Source organism: Elephantulus edwardii, unplaced genomic scaffold (genome assembly GCF_000299155.1).
Source record: "Elephantulus edwardii isolate Elephantulus edwardi_28Jun2011 unplaced genomic scaffold, EleEdw1.0 scaffold00009, whole genome shotgun sequence".
In the NCBI taxonomy this organism is placed as follows: Eukaryota; Metazoa; Chordata; class Mammalia; order Macroscelidea; family Macroscelididae; genus Elephantulus; species Elephantulus edwardii.
Window position 1 is genome coordinate 7,641,091 of NW_006399759.1, and position 17,708 is coordinate 7,658,798.

Genomic DNA, 17,708 nt, shown 5'->3' on the forward strand with positions numbered 1-17,708 from the left:
GGTGGCAGGCGTCCGACAGCGTCAGGATCTCCAAGCACTGCTTTTCTAAGTATTAACTCCTATAAATCCCCATACCAACCTTTAATGTATGCTTTATTATCCTACCCTTTGTAAGAGATAAGAAAATTGAAGCACAGAGAGGCTAAGTGACTTCCTCAAAGACCCACAGTAAAAAAAATGGCAGAACTCGGATTTGAATCCAAGCAGTGCTGCTCCAGCATTTATGCTGCAAACCACTAGTCCTGTTCATGAAACCACAGATGCTAATTTCCTGATTTAGAAGATTGTTTGTGTAATTATAGAAGTCTGGTAGCACTATGGCTAAGCTAACCAAAAAGCTGGTGGTTCAAACCACTAGCCACGCCTTGGGAGAGAGGAGAGGAAGTCTACTTCAGTGAAGACTTACAGCCTTGGACACCCCACAGGGCAGTACTCATCTGTCCTAAAGGGTCACTATGAATCTGAATTGACTCACTATGAAAGTGGGTTTGGTGGGTTTACTGTGATTACGAGGAACTCTGGTGGTGCTGTGGTTTTATCTGATGAACTTTTAAACAAAAGGTAGACAGTCTGAACCCACTAGCTGATCTATGGGAGAAAAGTGTAATAATATGCTTCCTTGAAGATTAACAAAATCAAATCCATGGCTGTTAGATAAATTCCTATTCCTGGTGTCCCCATGACCAAAACAAACCAAGCCCATCAACACAGAACCAAGTTCAACTCACAGTGACTCTCCATCAGATTTCGAGGCTGTAAACCCTCCTGAAAGGAGAAACGGAGTGGCTCCAACACCAGGCTAGCAGCCGAGAAACTGGATGTGTCAAACTACCCCAGTAGGGCAACTTGTAGAACAGAGTAAAACTGCCCAGTGAGGCTTTCAATACTGTACTCTTTACGGAAGCAGATCCCCACCTCTTTCTCCTACAGAGCAGCTTGTGGATTTGGACCACCAAGCTTTCAGTAACCAGCCAATCACTTATCCACTGTACCACTAGGCTACACGTCTTCATGACAACTCTGGAGACTCTATGGGGAAGTTCTACACCAACTCATAGGGTTACTATAAGAAGAAATCAACTTAATGCTAACAGGTTTGGCTTCTGAGCTTTGCTATGATTAAGCCACCACGTGTCTGTCAGTCGGTTTCTCTGTGGCAGGTGTGTGTTGCTGTGATGTCCAGCATTTCAACTACCTGCAGGGTTCCCCCAGATGGACAGGGTTCAGTGAAGCTTCCAGACTGAGACTGACTAGGAAGAAAAGTCTGGCAACCAACTCATTTTAAAAACTAGTCAGAGGTAATCCTAAGGAACACAACCAAGCTTTGTCTGACCCGGTGCTGGAAGGTGAGCTTCCTAGGTTGGAAGGGGCCACATAAGGGACACAACAATGGACACAAACATATTAAGTCATGTTCACGGCACAAAAACCATGTGACATCCGCTTTGTTACACACAAGTTCACTACTCTACACTGCAGTTAATGGCAAAAATGAAAATTGTGACTACTGAAGGACTTATGCAATGTTTGTGTTTGAGGGAAACACACCCTCCCGTATTCAGGCCCAGTAATCCATCATTTTTGTAACGTAACTTACTCTCAACTAACAGAGGGAAATAAAACTTCTTCATTCTGCATTTGTATCTTTAAGTTGTTTAGGACTCAAAATACTGTAATTTTTTGTTTAAGTCTATATAACAAAACCCAATATATTTAAAATAGAAACCAATTCTCCTTTTTAAACAACAATACAAAACCAAAGTACTAATAATGCATTCTATAAATCAATCATTCCTGCAAATCAGTAAGAGAGGCCGAGGGAAAGGCAAATGGCAAAGGATGTGAATAGATCTTCACAGAAATGGAAATACTAATGGCCTTGACTTGAACACGGGACTTGACCATGGGCAGCACTGTATGTAATAGCAAGATATGAGAAAAACCCACAAACAAGGAACTTCTTAAGTATATCATGCTACCACCACTCAATGAAGAGAAAAGACAAAGGGATGATTATGCCTCAATAGGGTACCATTTTTTTAAGCTATATTATTAAGTGGGGGGGAAAGCAAGGTATAAAATAGTATGTACAAAATCTTATTACTTCTGTTAAAAACAAAAACTGCATACACATATTTATATTTTTCCCCTTATATATACATAAAATATAACTGGATATATAAATATTCAAAGTAAAAGTTAGCTGGAAGAGAACTCAGTAACCAGGGGAAGAGAGTGGAGAAAAATTTTTAACTGCTTATCTCTATGATTTTTATATTTTTAGTGTTTTTTTCTTATAAAAGAGCAAGCTTGTGAGATCTGCCTACCAAGGCTGTGGTTGTCAGTCTCCAAGACAGTTCCCAACTACCTCCACTCTTGTGTTGACCCTCTACATCATTTCCCCCCATACTGATCCTGATTTGGTCTATGAAATCAAAAGAATTCACCGAAAGTCACTTCAGCTACTGTCTTGTCTCTCTCAGCTCACTCGTTCCAGAGGAGTCCAGCTCCCATGTCACAGCAGCCCTGTGAAGAGGTCCAGGCGGACAGGAATAGAAACCACCAGACACAGTCATGCAAGTGAGCCTGGAGCTGACCCTCCAGCCAGCCAAGCTTTCAGATCACTGCAGGTCTGGACAGCATTCCAACTGCAATCTCATGAGAGACTCAAGCCAGAACAATCCAGCTATGTCATCCCCAGATTTGTGACCCTCAGAAATGAAGTCCTTGTTTAAACTATGCTTCAGGGTCATTTGCTACACAGCAATAGATTTCTAACACAAAGACTTAAAGGTTTAATTCCTCTAGGATCTTGGAAATTAAAAGGTCAATGACCTACAGCTTCCTAAAAGAAGCAAATTACTTGCCAAACATGTGGATTGGAAAGAGATGGTGGAGTACAAGCTCATTAGCCTAAAAGTATTTAAAAAGTATTAAGTCCACAAGATGAGCAAAACTGTTTGCAGAAGCTACTTCTGATGCCAACTATCAAAATACATGTGACTCAGACCTGTTGACACAGTGACTGCAACAATGGGCTTAAACACAGCAGAGACCATACGGAGGGCATAAGGTGGGGCAGGGATTCGTCCTGTTGTAACTTGGTGACATCCAACACAAGCCTACAGTAGGGTATTTCAAAACGTTCATTGCAGCATCACTTGTGTTTGTGGAAAATGAGATATGTAAATCTTCAATAGCTAGTATGAGAGAAAGAAAGAGAAATAAATACTGGTTGATTTTAAAATTGAGGGTCCAAGCCTCTTGCAAAGGATTCCTCGTGGTGCTGTGGTTAAGGCATTTAGCCACTAACTGAAAGGTAGGCAATATAAACCACCCAGCTGCTCAGGAGACAGAGAAGGCAATATGCTTCTGTAAAGATGTACAGCCTCGGAAACCTTATGGGACAGTTCTATAGGGCCACCATGAGTCCACATCGACTCTGTGACGGTGGTTTGGTTTTTCCGGCTTTTGATTAAACAACCTACCCAACAGGAGGGCTGACTTTTACTACTATTTGCTCCAAACTTCAGAAAATTGGAATGTTGACTATAGAATTTTTGGAGCATGAGAGCTTCAAAACCAAATGGGTTGTAGCAGGGAACTGTGGAAAGATACACGTGTAAGCAAGGGAGAAATGAAGAGGTTAGGCAAGTCATCAAAGCAGGATGCATAGAGGTCTTATACAAGGCAAGAGCACTGAGGATGTACGAATTCAGGTCCCAAACTAGCTGTACAAATGGTTTAAACATGTGACTTTTCTTTGTCTTAGGAGGTTCATCTGCAAAATGCAAATAATTATAGCTCTTGGGGTGTTGTGAGGATTAATTGTTGTTCTTGTTGTGTACCGCAGACTGAAAACCAACCCATGCTGATATTCCTGTGGGTTTTCAGAGTGGAGCAGCTGGTGATTACAATGCATATACTGTATTTAGAACCATATTTGATAGATACTTAGGGCTATGTTTGTTTTGTTATTACTAGTGTTTGGAAGCAGGAGTGGCATCCACTTCCTAAATAACATGCCTCCGGAAACTCTATGAACTTTGATAAGCACCGAAAGTTGTAGAGGGGCTTCAGGGTTTTTGTTCACAGGGTTGCTATGAGTTGTGCTCAACTTGAAGGCAATCAACAACAAAACAAATGTTGTTCTTATGTACCATCTAGTAGGAAGCAAATCATGACTGACCCTCCCAGTGGGTTTTCAGAGGCAGTAAATTGTATGCTAGGAAATTGTCCATCTTTCTCTTGTGGAGCAGCTGATGGATTTGAACCACATGCCTTCAGGTTGGCAGTGCAGCTCCTTAGCAGTAGGCCACCAGAGTGAGCGGCAGAAATGTACTTAGTCCCTACTGTGTACAAACCACTATAAAAACGTAATGCAAATCAAACAAGCATAGCAACATTTCCAGAGTCTTATGAATGTGCTGGACAAAAAAAATTCAAGAACCAAAAGGAGAATGGATCTAAATCAGTGTTTGGCAAACTTGAGTCCATGAACCTTCTGGTAAGAATAGTCTGTATATGATTCAAGAGATGTAAAATAAAACAACCAAGAATATATGGCAGGGACGTATTGGGCTATTTACCCTCTTGCTTTTTGTATGAAAAGTTTCTTAGCTTTGATCTAAATAGTAAGTGTTATATATAATTAAGATATATAATTAAGTACAGAAGACAGCATTATGTAGATAGGAGGACAACACGGTCATAATTAATAGGAAATGGCAGCAGAAGAAAGTGGGGGAACAAAAGAATTATATCAAACACAAGGTGTATGAATGAATGAATGTATAAAACACAACCTACATGAACAAAAAGCGGCATTTATCAATACTAATTAATTAGATAGAACACAAGGTACACAAATGAAGCACAAAGTATATCAGTAACTGTATGAAAATGAAGAAAAATTTTAAAAAAACACCCTCAAACCCAAACCTGAGTTGGAGGGCCTTCAGAGGGTACCAAGAATCTTTTTTTTTTTACAATTTCCTAAAAAGTGATTTCTGGTCATTCATTTTCTGCATAAAGTTCTCAAACCGTTGAGGGACTACTTCACTTTGGCAGAAACTTCCCCAGCCCTTCATGCTTTCTTTCTTGTCAATCTAGTGAGTAGTGAGATTCGGATTTATTTCTGGATCCACTTAGGTCCTGCCATCTACCAAAACCTTACCTGATCTCTCTCGGCTTCTCATAGTTCATTTAGAAAATATTAATTATTATAAAATGCTTGAGTTGTAAGGATTAGATGAGATGAAAGTGTCTGGGGTACAGGAGGTTTCGCGTTTACTTCCTTATGGAATACATCATCTTATTCACAGGATGCTGGGACAAGAACTGTCAGGCAACGCAGAGCTCTGAACTGGAAGTTAGTAATCCTACTGTTACCAACTGTGATCTTGGGTAATATCAATCTATCTGTTTTATGAGTTTCCGTTTCCTTAGCGATAAAGTGAAGAAGGTAAATGACTCGATGATCTCCATTTTCTGAAAATATGCCGAGTAGGATGGCTTTAACCTCCACACTCAAAAAGTCACATGACCAGCTCCACCCTTTACTGCAGAAAATAGTGTATGCAGACTCACGGCTCGGACCTGAACCTCTACAAAAACCATCCGTTACCATCTATTTTGGGGAGCTCTTGTGGACTCGTACTAAGGAGTTGCGTTGCCAACCTAAGGACACATAGTTCGAATCCACCAGCTGCTCTGGAGGAAAAAGATGGGCAATCTCCTCCCGTGCACTTACACAGCCTGTGAAAACTTACTGGAGGGTCTCAACTATAACCCGGTTCGGTTTCAAGGCACATAATGACAAGCACCTATTTACGGGGTTTTCAACTGACACCGGAGACAGAGTACACCAGGGCAGAATTGTACTGCATAGGGTTTACAGTGGCTTGACTTTTCGTTAGCAGGCCAGGTCTTTCCTTCTTACCAAACACTGCCAGAAACTGCACCCTTTCAAAGAGCAACTCAGCTAATGAAACGTCTGAACCACTCAGACGTTCCTCTGAATCTCTACAGCTGCTGCTAAAACAATACTCCAAAGTTGCAGTGTCGTAAGTAAAATGTCATGATCAAGTTTTTTAAAAACAAAAGAAAAAAAATCAGCAAAATCTCACAGGTGACAAGTGCTGCTCAGCGATACAGTTACCCAAATCGTCGTGTTTACCCGTATTGTAGACTTTGTCTGAGAAGCGTTCTTCCGCTTTCCCAAATTTGGGTATCTCGAGAGAACAGCAGCAGCCATCGGCGCAACAGGTAGGAAAAAGAAATGCTAATCTTGCCTGGGGGAAAGGCTAGGTGGAAAGCCGAGCACACGTACCTTAACCAGAGTCCGCTACAGACAGGACACGGGACAAGTTTCCCACCCAAGTGCCAGCAATACTCTGCGCTCTCAGGGGGCAGCCACGGCTCAGAAGGGGCCCTGGCCCCGCCCCGCCCACACGGACTGCCCGCTGCACGCCTGCCTAGAAAATCCACATCGCCGCCCCCTGCTTCACCGGCTGCCTTTCTTCAGTAGGAAAAAGTGTCCTTGTAATACTATCAGCCGGACTCGAAGGACAAAGCTGAGGAGCCAGGAGCAACTCCGTATCTGGATTTTAGTCAGGCAGTGCATTGGGCGCCCGACCAAGGCCAGGCTGCGGGACGAAAAATCTTCTGCTCGGCCACATTCGCAGGGCTTTCTACTTTCGTCCTTCCCCAAGATGGTGGCCTCTCGGGCGATTGGCATCCTCAGCCGCTTCACTTCCTCCAGGACCCTCCGCTCCCCAGGTGAGGCCTAGCGGAGAGCTCTCGGATAGTGGAGCAGAACTCCTGTAGGGACGAGGGCTGCTTCGCAGCTGCGTCTACCCCTGGCTGCATCCTTTCTGCCATTCGCCCTGGGGACCCAGCCCTCGTAGGGGAGACGTTGCTCTGAGACCCTGTCCCCTGTGTCCTTGCGAAGGGACACTGACATCCTGTAACTCCGACTCCTGCGGCGATTTCAGGCTTCATAACTTCTAACTTTTCGCAGATCCATTCACTAAGTCTGAAACTTTGCACAGGTTTTCTGCGCTCACGCCCCTCTTATTTCCTTTAAGAATAGCCTTGCATTTGCCCAATAAATTGGGAGTTCAGTTTTTGACATATTTGTGTCTTCACAGCACTTGCTCAAAAAAGCGTTATCGTAAACATTTCGTGAATTAAATTAACCGATTTTGTATATTACTATCATTCCTCATTTCCACCCCCACTCCCCGCAAAACCGTGTTTGTACTTGTCATAAAAATCCAGTGTCACCGTATAGTATATTTACATTTCAATGAGAAGTTATGCAATTTGTAGATATTACAATATACGTATGTGTTTCTACTCTTGTTTCTGACAATTCTCGGAAGGTATGAATTAGCTTCCCCCCCCCCCCTTTAAACTGGCAATAAAAGGGTTAAAGTAGATGTTTGGAGAAACTAAACGTTTTTCCTATCCCAGTTCTGTAAGGTGAAATGTGACTACATATTGCGTGTTGTACTTAATACAAATTACATTAATTTCCTGCGGAACATTAATTGTACATTACAGAAAATTGAAATATTTCAGGATTGGAAAAGGGATTAAGGAAATAAATCATTTCTTTTACTACTCATATGCCTACTCTTATCACTTGTGTGTTTCCTTACAGTTATTATTTGTTTTCTACATTTATAGTTTAACCATTTTTTTTTTCAAAAGCCAAGAGTTTTTGTGAACGTGTCTTTGTATTGATTTTGAGGTTCTTATGCGTTGAAGCTGTCTATCACTGAGCTGATCATATGATTTCAAGTCACCAAACTTAAATTTATCCGCTGTGTGACTTTAAACAAACATATGTAACTGGGCTTTATTTTTCTCATATATAGGATAAATAACCGAGACCATGAGTTTTCTTCGACATGGGAAATAACATGAGAGTAGTTAAAAGCATAAAATTTGGAGTCAAAGTATGGGCTTTGAATCAGACTTTGAGCCTCTTGCCTTCTGTGTCTTGGACAATTTATTTATCTGTCTGTGTTCTTATCTGTAAAATGCAAAGCCATACCTTTTAAGATAGCTCTACAGTATCATGGTCATTAGGAATTACTCTTTTTTTTTCCCCTGGGGACAGGAGAGAGCCCTAAGCCGTCTTGGTAGCCCTAAGCAGTCAGCTTCTATTCAAAAGATAGTCAATTTGATCCCAGGAGCTCTTCTCAGAGGGGTTAAAAAAGATGAGGCAGGTTGATTCTGTAAAGATTTACTTCTTTGGCAACCCTTTGGGTGCTTCTGTGTCCTCTCTTTGAGTTAGAACTGACTGGAAGACAGACGGCTTATAAAATTGTTGAGAGATTTAAAAAAGTTATTTAGGTGTAAAACATTTTTTAGTTTTACGTGGAGTAAGTGTTCAACTCAACTTTAAGTATATATATTCATACATATATGTTGTCCTGTGCTTTTCAGTCAGAACTGAGTCAACTGATCCTTTAGCAGTTTTCACGGGCTATAAATCACATGAAAGGAGCTTGCACATCTTTCTCCCTCCTAGCCACTAGTGGATTTCAGCTGCCAGAGAGGTGTGACCTTAGGCTTAGTAGCGCAAGAACTCCTTAAGGACTACATCACCAGAGCTCATTTGTGTGTTTCTATGTATCTTTTTTCCCCCCCCAAAGTTAAGTTTTACACATTTTACATATGTGAATGAAAGCATAGGGGCTTTTCCCTGTTTTTTTATATGGGAATACATATACACACATTTATAGGTTACCTTTCTTTTTGCTGATCAGAGGGGACCACCATTGTGGTACAGTGGCTAAAGCAGTTCAAACTGCCACCAACTAGCTGTGCCTATGAGAAATGGGGCAGAAACCCTTTGAACCAGATATCCTCTGCCCCGTAGTCACTGAAAGTCAGAATCAACTCCGAGATACTAGGTTTAGGTTTGTTTTCACCAGTCTGTATGGTGGATTTATTTTAGATACTGCCCCTTTTAATAGCAGTTGATAAATTTTGAAAAATCATCTACAATGTGAATTTAAAATTATCTGCATACCTGGACTGTCATTTGGACTCAGGAGGTTCACCTTTCACCCTTAAAGTTTATAACAAGCCTTTGCCAGACCTTCGGTAGGATTGTGACATTTCCTGGTGAATTATTAAGTCCATATAACTGACATTTATTTCTTTAGTCTTTAACCTTATCTTGTACTACCAGTGCTGTAATTCTGATTATCAAATAATTATATCTTAACCCAAGTATTTCATCTAGCTACTATTTCTATCAGAAATTGAAATTCCTAATTATATAAGTGGCAAAATAATTTAACAGGAGAAACATACCTATTGAATAAATAAGCCAAAATGTGACAATTTTTTTTTTTTTTGTGAGAAAAATTTGTATTTAAAATTAGCCAAGTGGATGTAAGTTTAGGTAATCCCAATTTTGTTGGCAACATCCAAAGCATCATGGTCAGGAGCAAGTCAAACATAGGCCTTTTTCTCTCCATCAGGCCTAATCAAAGTGTTGACCTTAGCCACATCAATGTCATAGAGCTTCTTTACAGTTTGATTAATTTGGTGTTTGTTGGCCTTGACATCCACAATGAACACAAGTGTGTTACTATCTTCTATCTTCTTCATGGCTGACTCAATGGTCAGGGAAAACCTGATGATGGCATAGTGGTCAAGCTTGTTTCTCCTGGGGGCACTCTTCCGGGGGTATTTGGGCTGCCTTCAGAGTCTCAGCGTCTTAGGCCGCTGGAAGGTGGGTGCAGATCTTTTTTTTTTTTTTTTTTTGGCTGTGGATGCCCTTCTGGACTGCCTCCTTGGCTTTTAATACCTTTGCTTTGGCTTCAGTTTTGAGAGGGACAGGGGCTTCCTTCTTTTATTTTGGTGCCGTTTTCATAGAAAAGAGCAAATTATGACAATTTTTTAAAAATCAACAGGAAATTAATTTGAGGTACATGCGTTTAGCAAAGTCATTGCCATCTAGCCAGAACTGACTCATACCTCACCCTCCCATTAAGTTTCTGAGGCTGTAAATTGCGTGGGAAGATATTGCCCATCTTTCTCCTGTTTAGTTGTTGTTGCTGCTATGTGTTATAGCTTTGAAACTGATAGCTAACCCTCCTCCAGCAGGTTTTCAGAGGCTATAAATCACACAGGAAGAACTTGCCATCTTTCTTCCTTAGAGCAGCTGGTGGATTTGAACCACTTTCTTTTGTATTAGAAGTGTAACTCTCTATCAGTAAACCACCATATCTCCCTTCCTGTTTGTTGTTGTTATGTGCCACTGAGTCACCTGTGACTCATAGTGATCCTGTATATAACAGCTCTGAACCCTGCCCTATCCTGAGCCAGACTTACTGACCCCGACACACCTAATTCTATCACCCCAGTTATCGTGTCCATCTATCTCATCCAGGATCTTTCTCTCCTGCACTGTCCCTTCATTCTTCCAAGCATGATATCCTTCTCCAAGAACTGGCCTCTCCTGGCCACATACACAAAGTATATGAGACGGAGCTTCAATATCCTTGCCTCCAAGGAGAAACTTGGTTTTACCCTCAAGACAGACCTATTTGTTTTCTTGGTGGTCCCTGTCAGGTTCAGTACTCTTCTCCAGCACCACAGCTCAAAGGCATCAATTCTTCTTCTATCATCCTTAGTCATTGTCCATCTCTCAGATGCAAAGCACATAATTTCAGACTATGGCCTGGATCAGGCTTAGTCTCTAGATTAATGTCACTGCTCCTCAGCACTCTGGAGAAGGTCCTTGACAGCAGACTTCTCTAATGCAATTCAGTTTTTTATTTCTTGACTGCTGGTGCCAAGAGTATTGATTGTGGAGCTGAGCAAGCTGAAATTGTTAACAATCACAATCTCTTCTCCATCTATCATGGTGCTACCAATTGTTTTTAAGTACCACGGAGTCACGTACAATTCATAACAATGCTATGAAAAAAACATATCTGAAAACCCTGTCCTTTTCTGGTACCAGCCTCATCATCTTTGACATACTTGATGAGCCCATTGCTGCAGTCACTGTGTCAATCCACCTGGTTGAGGGTCTTCCTCTCCTTTCCTGTCTGTCTACCTTTCCAAGCATGATATACCTTTCCAGGGAATTACCTCTCCTATGAACACTTCCCTGATCACACAAGGGTAGGGGAGGAAGTGAATTTTGAGCAAATTGTTGATTGTCACAACCAAAGTAACATTTTAAAATTAGTGGGGTTTTTTTTTTCTTTTTTTAAAAATTAGTGATTTGTGTCAGCATAAACCAGCTCTCTGCATTGACTGTAGTTTTGTGAGGTCTTTTAGGTAGTTTTTTGGATTATGTTACAAAAATGATTATAAAGTAGGGCAAAGGTGCCTCCCTCTTGTGTTGGCACAGCAAAAGTAGGTTAAAGTTCACTCTGCTGATTATGTGGGGTTGTGGCTGCGTACCAAACAGCAGAGCTGTATACTCTGACTTGACTTTTACTGAATTCTTTTTCCAAACGTGTATGTACATTTTTGTTTCTGTTCATTTAAAGGAAGTTGTGTGGTGAGTGTGGGACAAAGGATAAGAGGATTAGATTATGGACTAATAAACACCGACCTGTTGTCTGAAATAATTCTATCTTTAAAATTGCAGTCTATGCATAAACCGGTTTACCTGCTCTGTTTTCTTTTTGGCTTATGTCCTTACCTTCCAACACACTTACTTACATCCTGGTTATTGCCTGTCTCTCAGTCCCATTCCTTCCAGCCAGTCCAGTCAGGTTAAAATTCACGTTCTGCTCCACTTAGGGTTACCTATCCCCTGCTTCTCGCTCCCACTGGAGTTTTTAGTGTTTTATAGGCAAACTTCTCTCTATGCCAGGTCTGTTTTCACCTCATTAACAGTGAATAGAGCCAATTCGTCCCAAATGCCATCCACTGTTGCCCTAAAATATAAGCACCACAAAGACAGGGATTTAAGGCTTTTTGTTCATACCAAGTACTTAGAACAGTACATAGACATGGGTGACCAAAATACACTTCTCACTTTTAAAAAGTTCGTTTTGTGCCCTACACACACACACACACACACACACACACACACACACACACACACACATACATACACAAACTCTAGATGAGGACTATGATCACTACTGTGGAATCAATTCCAATTCTTATAGGACAGAACAGAACTATACCATCAGCTTACCATCTTTTCAGGAGCAGACTGCCACTTCTTTCTTCACAGTGACTGGTGGTTTCAAGCCAACAACCTTGTAAAGGTTAGTCACTGTGCTCCTTAATCCTTGTGCTACCTGGGAGATTGTTATTTAGTTGGGGGACCCGTCTAAACCTACTGCAGGTGCAGAGATTAGAGAACAAAATTGTAAGTGATAAAGATCACAGTGCAGGGAAGGAAGGGATACTGCTATAGACTGGAATCTGATATTAAGACTTTTTTGAAAAGCTGGTCGCTTTGATATAGACACAAGGAAGGAAGAGCAGGAAATACAGATGACATAGATTTCGAATAGTGAGAACCAGAGAAGGGAAGTGTATCATTAGTGAAGGAGAGGTTGGGGATTGAGAGCTGCCCAGCTCCTCCTGTTACTTTGCTATTGCACTTTGACTTTTGGGTACTATTATAATCATTATATCACATTTATATCTATCTCTATAAAGCACTAGACTGTTCATAGCCAGGCACTCATAGTAAATGATAAACCTAATATATGAACCCATATCTCTTTACTCTTTAAGTCCTTTGTCTTTGCATTGAGAGAGTGGAATTTAATTACTCAAAGAAGAGCAAGCCTAAGTTTAGTTGTGCTGTAGTTGACACAGGTTTTTTCCCTTTTTCTCTTTCTCCCCTTCTCCCCTTAAAAATACATTATTTTAACTTTTAGGCCAGTATAATGCTACTGTTTTTTGTGCCTTCTCTTAGAGAACTATAGGATAGAAAAGATGACAAGAAGTAAGAGCCTTGGCTACTATTGATGGTGCTCCCCTACCTCATACCCCCCCATATCAGTGAGTTTCACATGTCCATTTGTTTGCTGTTTATTTCAGTCACCTTTTTAAAAATGCAAAATTTGAGGTATGACTCTATTAAGTTTAGATTCTGTGCTTTTGGGTTGGAGCCTACAAATTTGTAGGTATATCTGAATTTTTTCATCTTAGTCTAATGATCACCTAGATTCTAGAATCACTTTCAACACTGCTGTAGGAGTCAGAAGGTTAAACACTGCAGCCTTCAATATGGATGCCATCTTTGTTTCAAGGAAAAAAAATCCTCACCACTGGATTGATAGGCAACATCTTGATAGATGGATAAAAGATTGAGCTTGTCAATGACTTTGTCTTACTTGGATCCACAATGAGTACACTTGGTACTAGCAGTCAGGAGCTCAGGAGACATATTGCACGAGGAAAGTCTGCCGTCAGGGACCTCCCCAAATTACTAAGGAACAGTGATGGCATTTTGAAGACTAAGGTATTCCTGATTCAGGCCATGGCCTTTTCAGTCACTTGATGTACACCTGAGAGCTGGACGATGAGTAGGGATAATAGAAAAATTGATGGCTTTGAACTGTGGTGTTGGAGAAGAGTGATGAAGATCCTATGGACTTAAAGAACAAACAACCATGTCTTAGAGAAGGTGCAGCTAGGATTCTCCTTGGAGGCAAAGATGATGAGGCTTCATTTCACATACTCTGGGCATGTTGCTGAGACAGGTATTCCTTGGAGAGGGACATCATGCTCAGAAGGGTGGAGAGATAGTGAAGGAGAGGAAGACCCTCAACCAGGTGGATTGACACAGTGACTACAGCAGTGGGCTTGAGTGTGTCCAAGATTGTGAGGATGGCACAAGATAGGATGAGGCTCAGATCTGTTGTTCATAGGGTTGCTGTGAGTTGTACTCAACTTGACAGCACCTAACAAGAAGAATCTCAATCCAACTAGGTATATTTACTGTGTGGTCTCTTGGAGTCTGGTTTGACCTCATGTAATAGCTCCTAGTTCTGCAAAGAGTCTCTGCCTCCATTTGCATCTTGGAACTGGGAATAGTTCTGCAGTTTGTTTCTAAATCATGTTGTTGTTGTTGTTGTTGTTGTTGTTGTTAGGTGCCATTGAGTACGACTCATAGTGACTCTATGAACAAAAGATCTGAACCCTGTTCTATCCTGTGCCACACTTCCTGACATGCAAGAGCCCATTGCGGCAGTCACTGTGTTAATCCACCTGGTTGAGGACCTTCCTCTCCTTCACCAACCCTCCAGCCTTCATGTCCTTCACCAAGGAATGGCAACATGCCCAGTTTATGTGAGAGGAAACCGTATCATTCTTGCCTCCAAAAAGCACTCTCACCATACCCTCTCCAAGACATATCTGTTTCTTCTCTTGGTCATCCATGAGATGTTCAGCACCACAGTTCAAAGGCATCAGTTCTTCTTTTGTCATATAGGAAGTTTTACTGGCAAAATAAATGTTCAAATTACATGTAGGACATCCACATATACTTGGACCAGGAGGCAGTCATCAGAACAGAGCAAGGAAACACCGTGTGGTTCAAAATCAGAAAGAGTGTATGCCAGGGATATGTCCTTTCTCCATACCTTTTCAATCTATATGTGGAACAGATCATCCAGGAAGCTGGGCTCTTTGAAGAGGAATGTGGCATCAGTATTGGAGGAAGATTTATCAACAACTTGTGTTATGCAGATCAACCTTACTTGCTGAAACTGAGGAGGACCTGAAGCGCTTGCTGCAGAAGGTCAAGGACTGGAGCCTTCAATATGGATTGAACCTCAACATCAAGAAAACAAAGATTCTCACCAATGGCCCGATTGGCAGCATCATGGTAGATAGTGAAGAGATTGAGATTATTAACAGCTTCAATTTGCTTGGCTCCACAATCAACACTCTTGGTACCAGCAGCCAAGAAATCAAAACATGAATTGCACTGAGAAAGTCTGCTGTCAGGGACCTCTCCAGAGAACTGAAGAGCAGCTGTGTCAGTGTGGAGAGTAAAGTGTGCCTGATCTGGGCCATGGTCTTCTCAATTACATGCTATTCATTAGATAGCTGGACAATGACCAGGAATGATAGTAGGAGATTGCCTTTCAGCTGCTGGAGAAGTCTTGAGTATACCATGGACCGCTAGGAGAACAAACAGTTTCATCCTAGAGAGGGTAAAACCAGGCTGCTTCTTGGAGGCAAAGATGCTTAAGCTCTGTCTGACATACTTTGGACGTGTTGCAGGGAGGTACCAGCCTTGGAGAGGAACATGATGCTTGGGAATGTGGAGGGACAGTGCAAGAGAAGAAAACCCTCAGTGAGATGGATTGACTAAGTGACTGGGGTAATAGAGTGGGTGTGTCAGAGACAATAAGATTGTCTCAGGATAGAGCAGCGTTCAGAGCTGTTGCACATAGGGTCGCAGAATCACAGGCAACTCTGTGGCACATAACAACAACAAAAGCCACCTATAAAGGTAGTATAAAATTTTGTAGGTAATATAAAATCACCAAAGCAGTTTGATTTTATTGTCTCTGATCTTATACACTCAGACTAAGTCCTAAACCCTTGTTTAATGGCTCTCACATTCTAAACCATATGAAGGCAGGCATGTTCTGCTTGGAAAAGAAGGGACACAGAGAGGTGTGTATGACACAGGCTAATAATGGAGGGATAGAGCCACTGAAAAGTTACTCAGAATTTTAACTGGTTTTTGTTTTATTGTAAAAAAATAATAGCAACAAAACAGTTATGCTCAGCCTGCTGCCCTAAGTGAAGCAGATACTCCCCACTTTCCTACGTTATGTATGGTTTCCAAGACCATGCAGCCCGGTTATAAAGCACTATGAGTCTGTTCTGAGCTCTGGACAGCCTGTGCACAACAGCAGGAAACCCTGCCCAGTGCTGCACCCTTCTCACAGCGCTGCGGAGTTAGAGCCCATTGGAGCAGCCACTGGGTTGGTCTCTCGCCTCAGAATCCTCTTTTTTTGCACATTAATACACTGCTTTCCTAGGTATGATATCCTTCTCCAGGGACTAAGCCTTTCTGATAAAATGCCTACAGTATGAGCAATGAAGTCTCACCATCTTCATTTCAAAGGCACATTCTGGCTATAATTCTTCTAAGATGGATCTGTTTGTTTGTCCGACAGTCATAGTATAGTCAATATTCCTTGCCCATCATGGTACAGTCATAATTCAAATGCACCAATTAATCAGTTTTCCTTATTCCTTTTTAAGGTTTTGCATGCATCTGAGACAATTAAAAATACCATGACTTGCTTAATTCAGGTAGACTTGAGTCCTCAAAAGCGACAACTTTTCATTTTAACATGTCTAAATGGTCTTTTGGCTCAGCATCTTTGGCTCAATGTGATACGTTGTTGGATTTCCTGACTGCTGTTTCTGTGGGTATTGATTTTGAAGGCCCATCTTGCCCAGTCATGATTTTTCTTTCAGTCTTTTTTTTTCTTTAACATCAAAAATGTTTTAATTTTTTCTGTTGCACATTTTCTTCCCTCCTTCTCTCTGCTTCCCAACTGTCCCCATAATGTACCCCTTGTTCCAGATTGTTACCATACATATAATGTGCCTAGTCATATATTCCTTTTGGACAGTTGTTCCCTTGAGCTGATCTAATGCAGTGTTCATGATCCACTTGTTCTGTTCATTCTAAACAACCCCCCATTTGTCCTATTTTATAACAGCAGTTATAAGCTATGCACTGTTTGTCCTTTTGTGATTGAGAAATTTCACTCAGCCTAATATCCTCCAGGCTCCTCCATGTTGTGTAATGTTTTGTTGTTATGTGCTGTCGAGTCACCTGCAATTCTTAGCGACCCTATGTACAACAGCCCTAAACTCGGCTCTGTCCTGTGCCAATGGCACTGTCTCTGACACTCCCATTCCGATTACCCCAGTCACTGAATCAGTCCACCTCATAGAGGGCCTTCCCCTCCTGCACTGTCCCTCCACCCTACCAAGCATGATGTCCTTCTCCAAGAACCAGTCCCTCCTTACAACATGTCCAAAGTATGTTAGACGAAGCCTCAGAATCCTTGCCTCCAAGGAGCAGCACGATTTAACCCTCTCTAGGATGAATCTGTTTATTTTCCTAGCAGTCCATGGCACCCTCAGTACTCTTCTCCAGCACCACAGCTCAAAGGCATCAATTCTCCTTCTATCCTCCCTAGTCATTGTCCAATTCTCTGATGCATAACAAATAAGTTGATTACAAAGACCATGGCCTGTATCAGATGCACCTTAGTCTCCAGTGAGACACCACTGCTCTTCAGTACTTTGGAGAGGTCCCTAACAGCAGACTTTCCCATGGCAATATGTCTTTTAATTTCCTGACTACTGGTGCCAAGAGCTTTGACTGTGGAGCCAAGCAAACTAAAGTGGTAAACAATCTCAATCTCTTCACCATCCATTCTGATGCTGCCAATTGGTCCAATGGTAAGAATCTTTGTCTTCTTGACATTGAACCTCAGCCCATACTGAAGCCTGCAGTCCTTGACCCTCTGCAGCAAGTGCTTCAGGTCCTCCTCAGTTTCAGCAAGCAGGGTTGTGTCATCTGCATAACGCAGATTGTTGATAGATCTTCCACCAATCCTGACCCCACATTTCTCCTCATAGAGCCCAGCCTCCCAGATAATCTGTTCTGCATACAGGTTGAAAAGGTATGAAGACAGGACACATCCCTGGCG

The 17,708-nt window shown here is 41.7% G+C and overlaps 1 protein-coding gene across 1 annotated transcript in view; it reads left to right on the top strand.

Moving 5' to 3' along the window:
• The first annotated feature begins 4,495 nt into the window (after positions 1-4,495).
• The window catches only part of HADHA (hydroxyacyl-CoA dehydrogenase/3-ketoacyl-CoA thiolase/enoyl-CoA hydratase (trifunctional protein), alpha subunit), a 54,458-nt gene continuing 41,245 nt past the window's right edge, over positions 4,496-17,708 (top strand). Inside the window, exons 1-3 of the mRNA XM_006880706.1 lie at positions 4,496-4,507; positions 6,190-6,267; positions 6,408-6,780. Of these exons, the coding sequence (XP_006880768.1) occupies positions 4,496-4,507; positions 6,190-6,267; positions 6,408-6,780 (463 nt within the window). The remainder of the gene's footprint in view (positions 4,508-6,189; positions 6,268-6,407; positions 6,781-17,708) is intronic.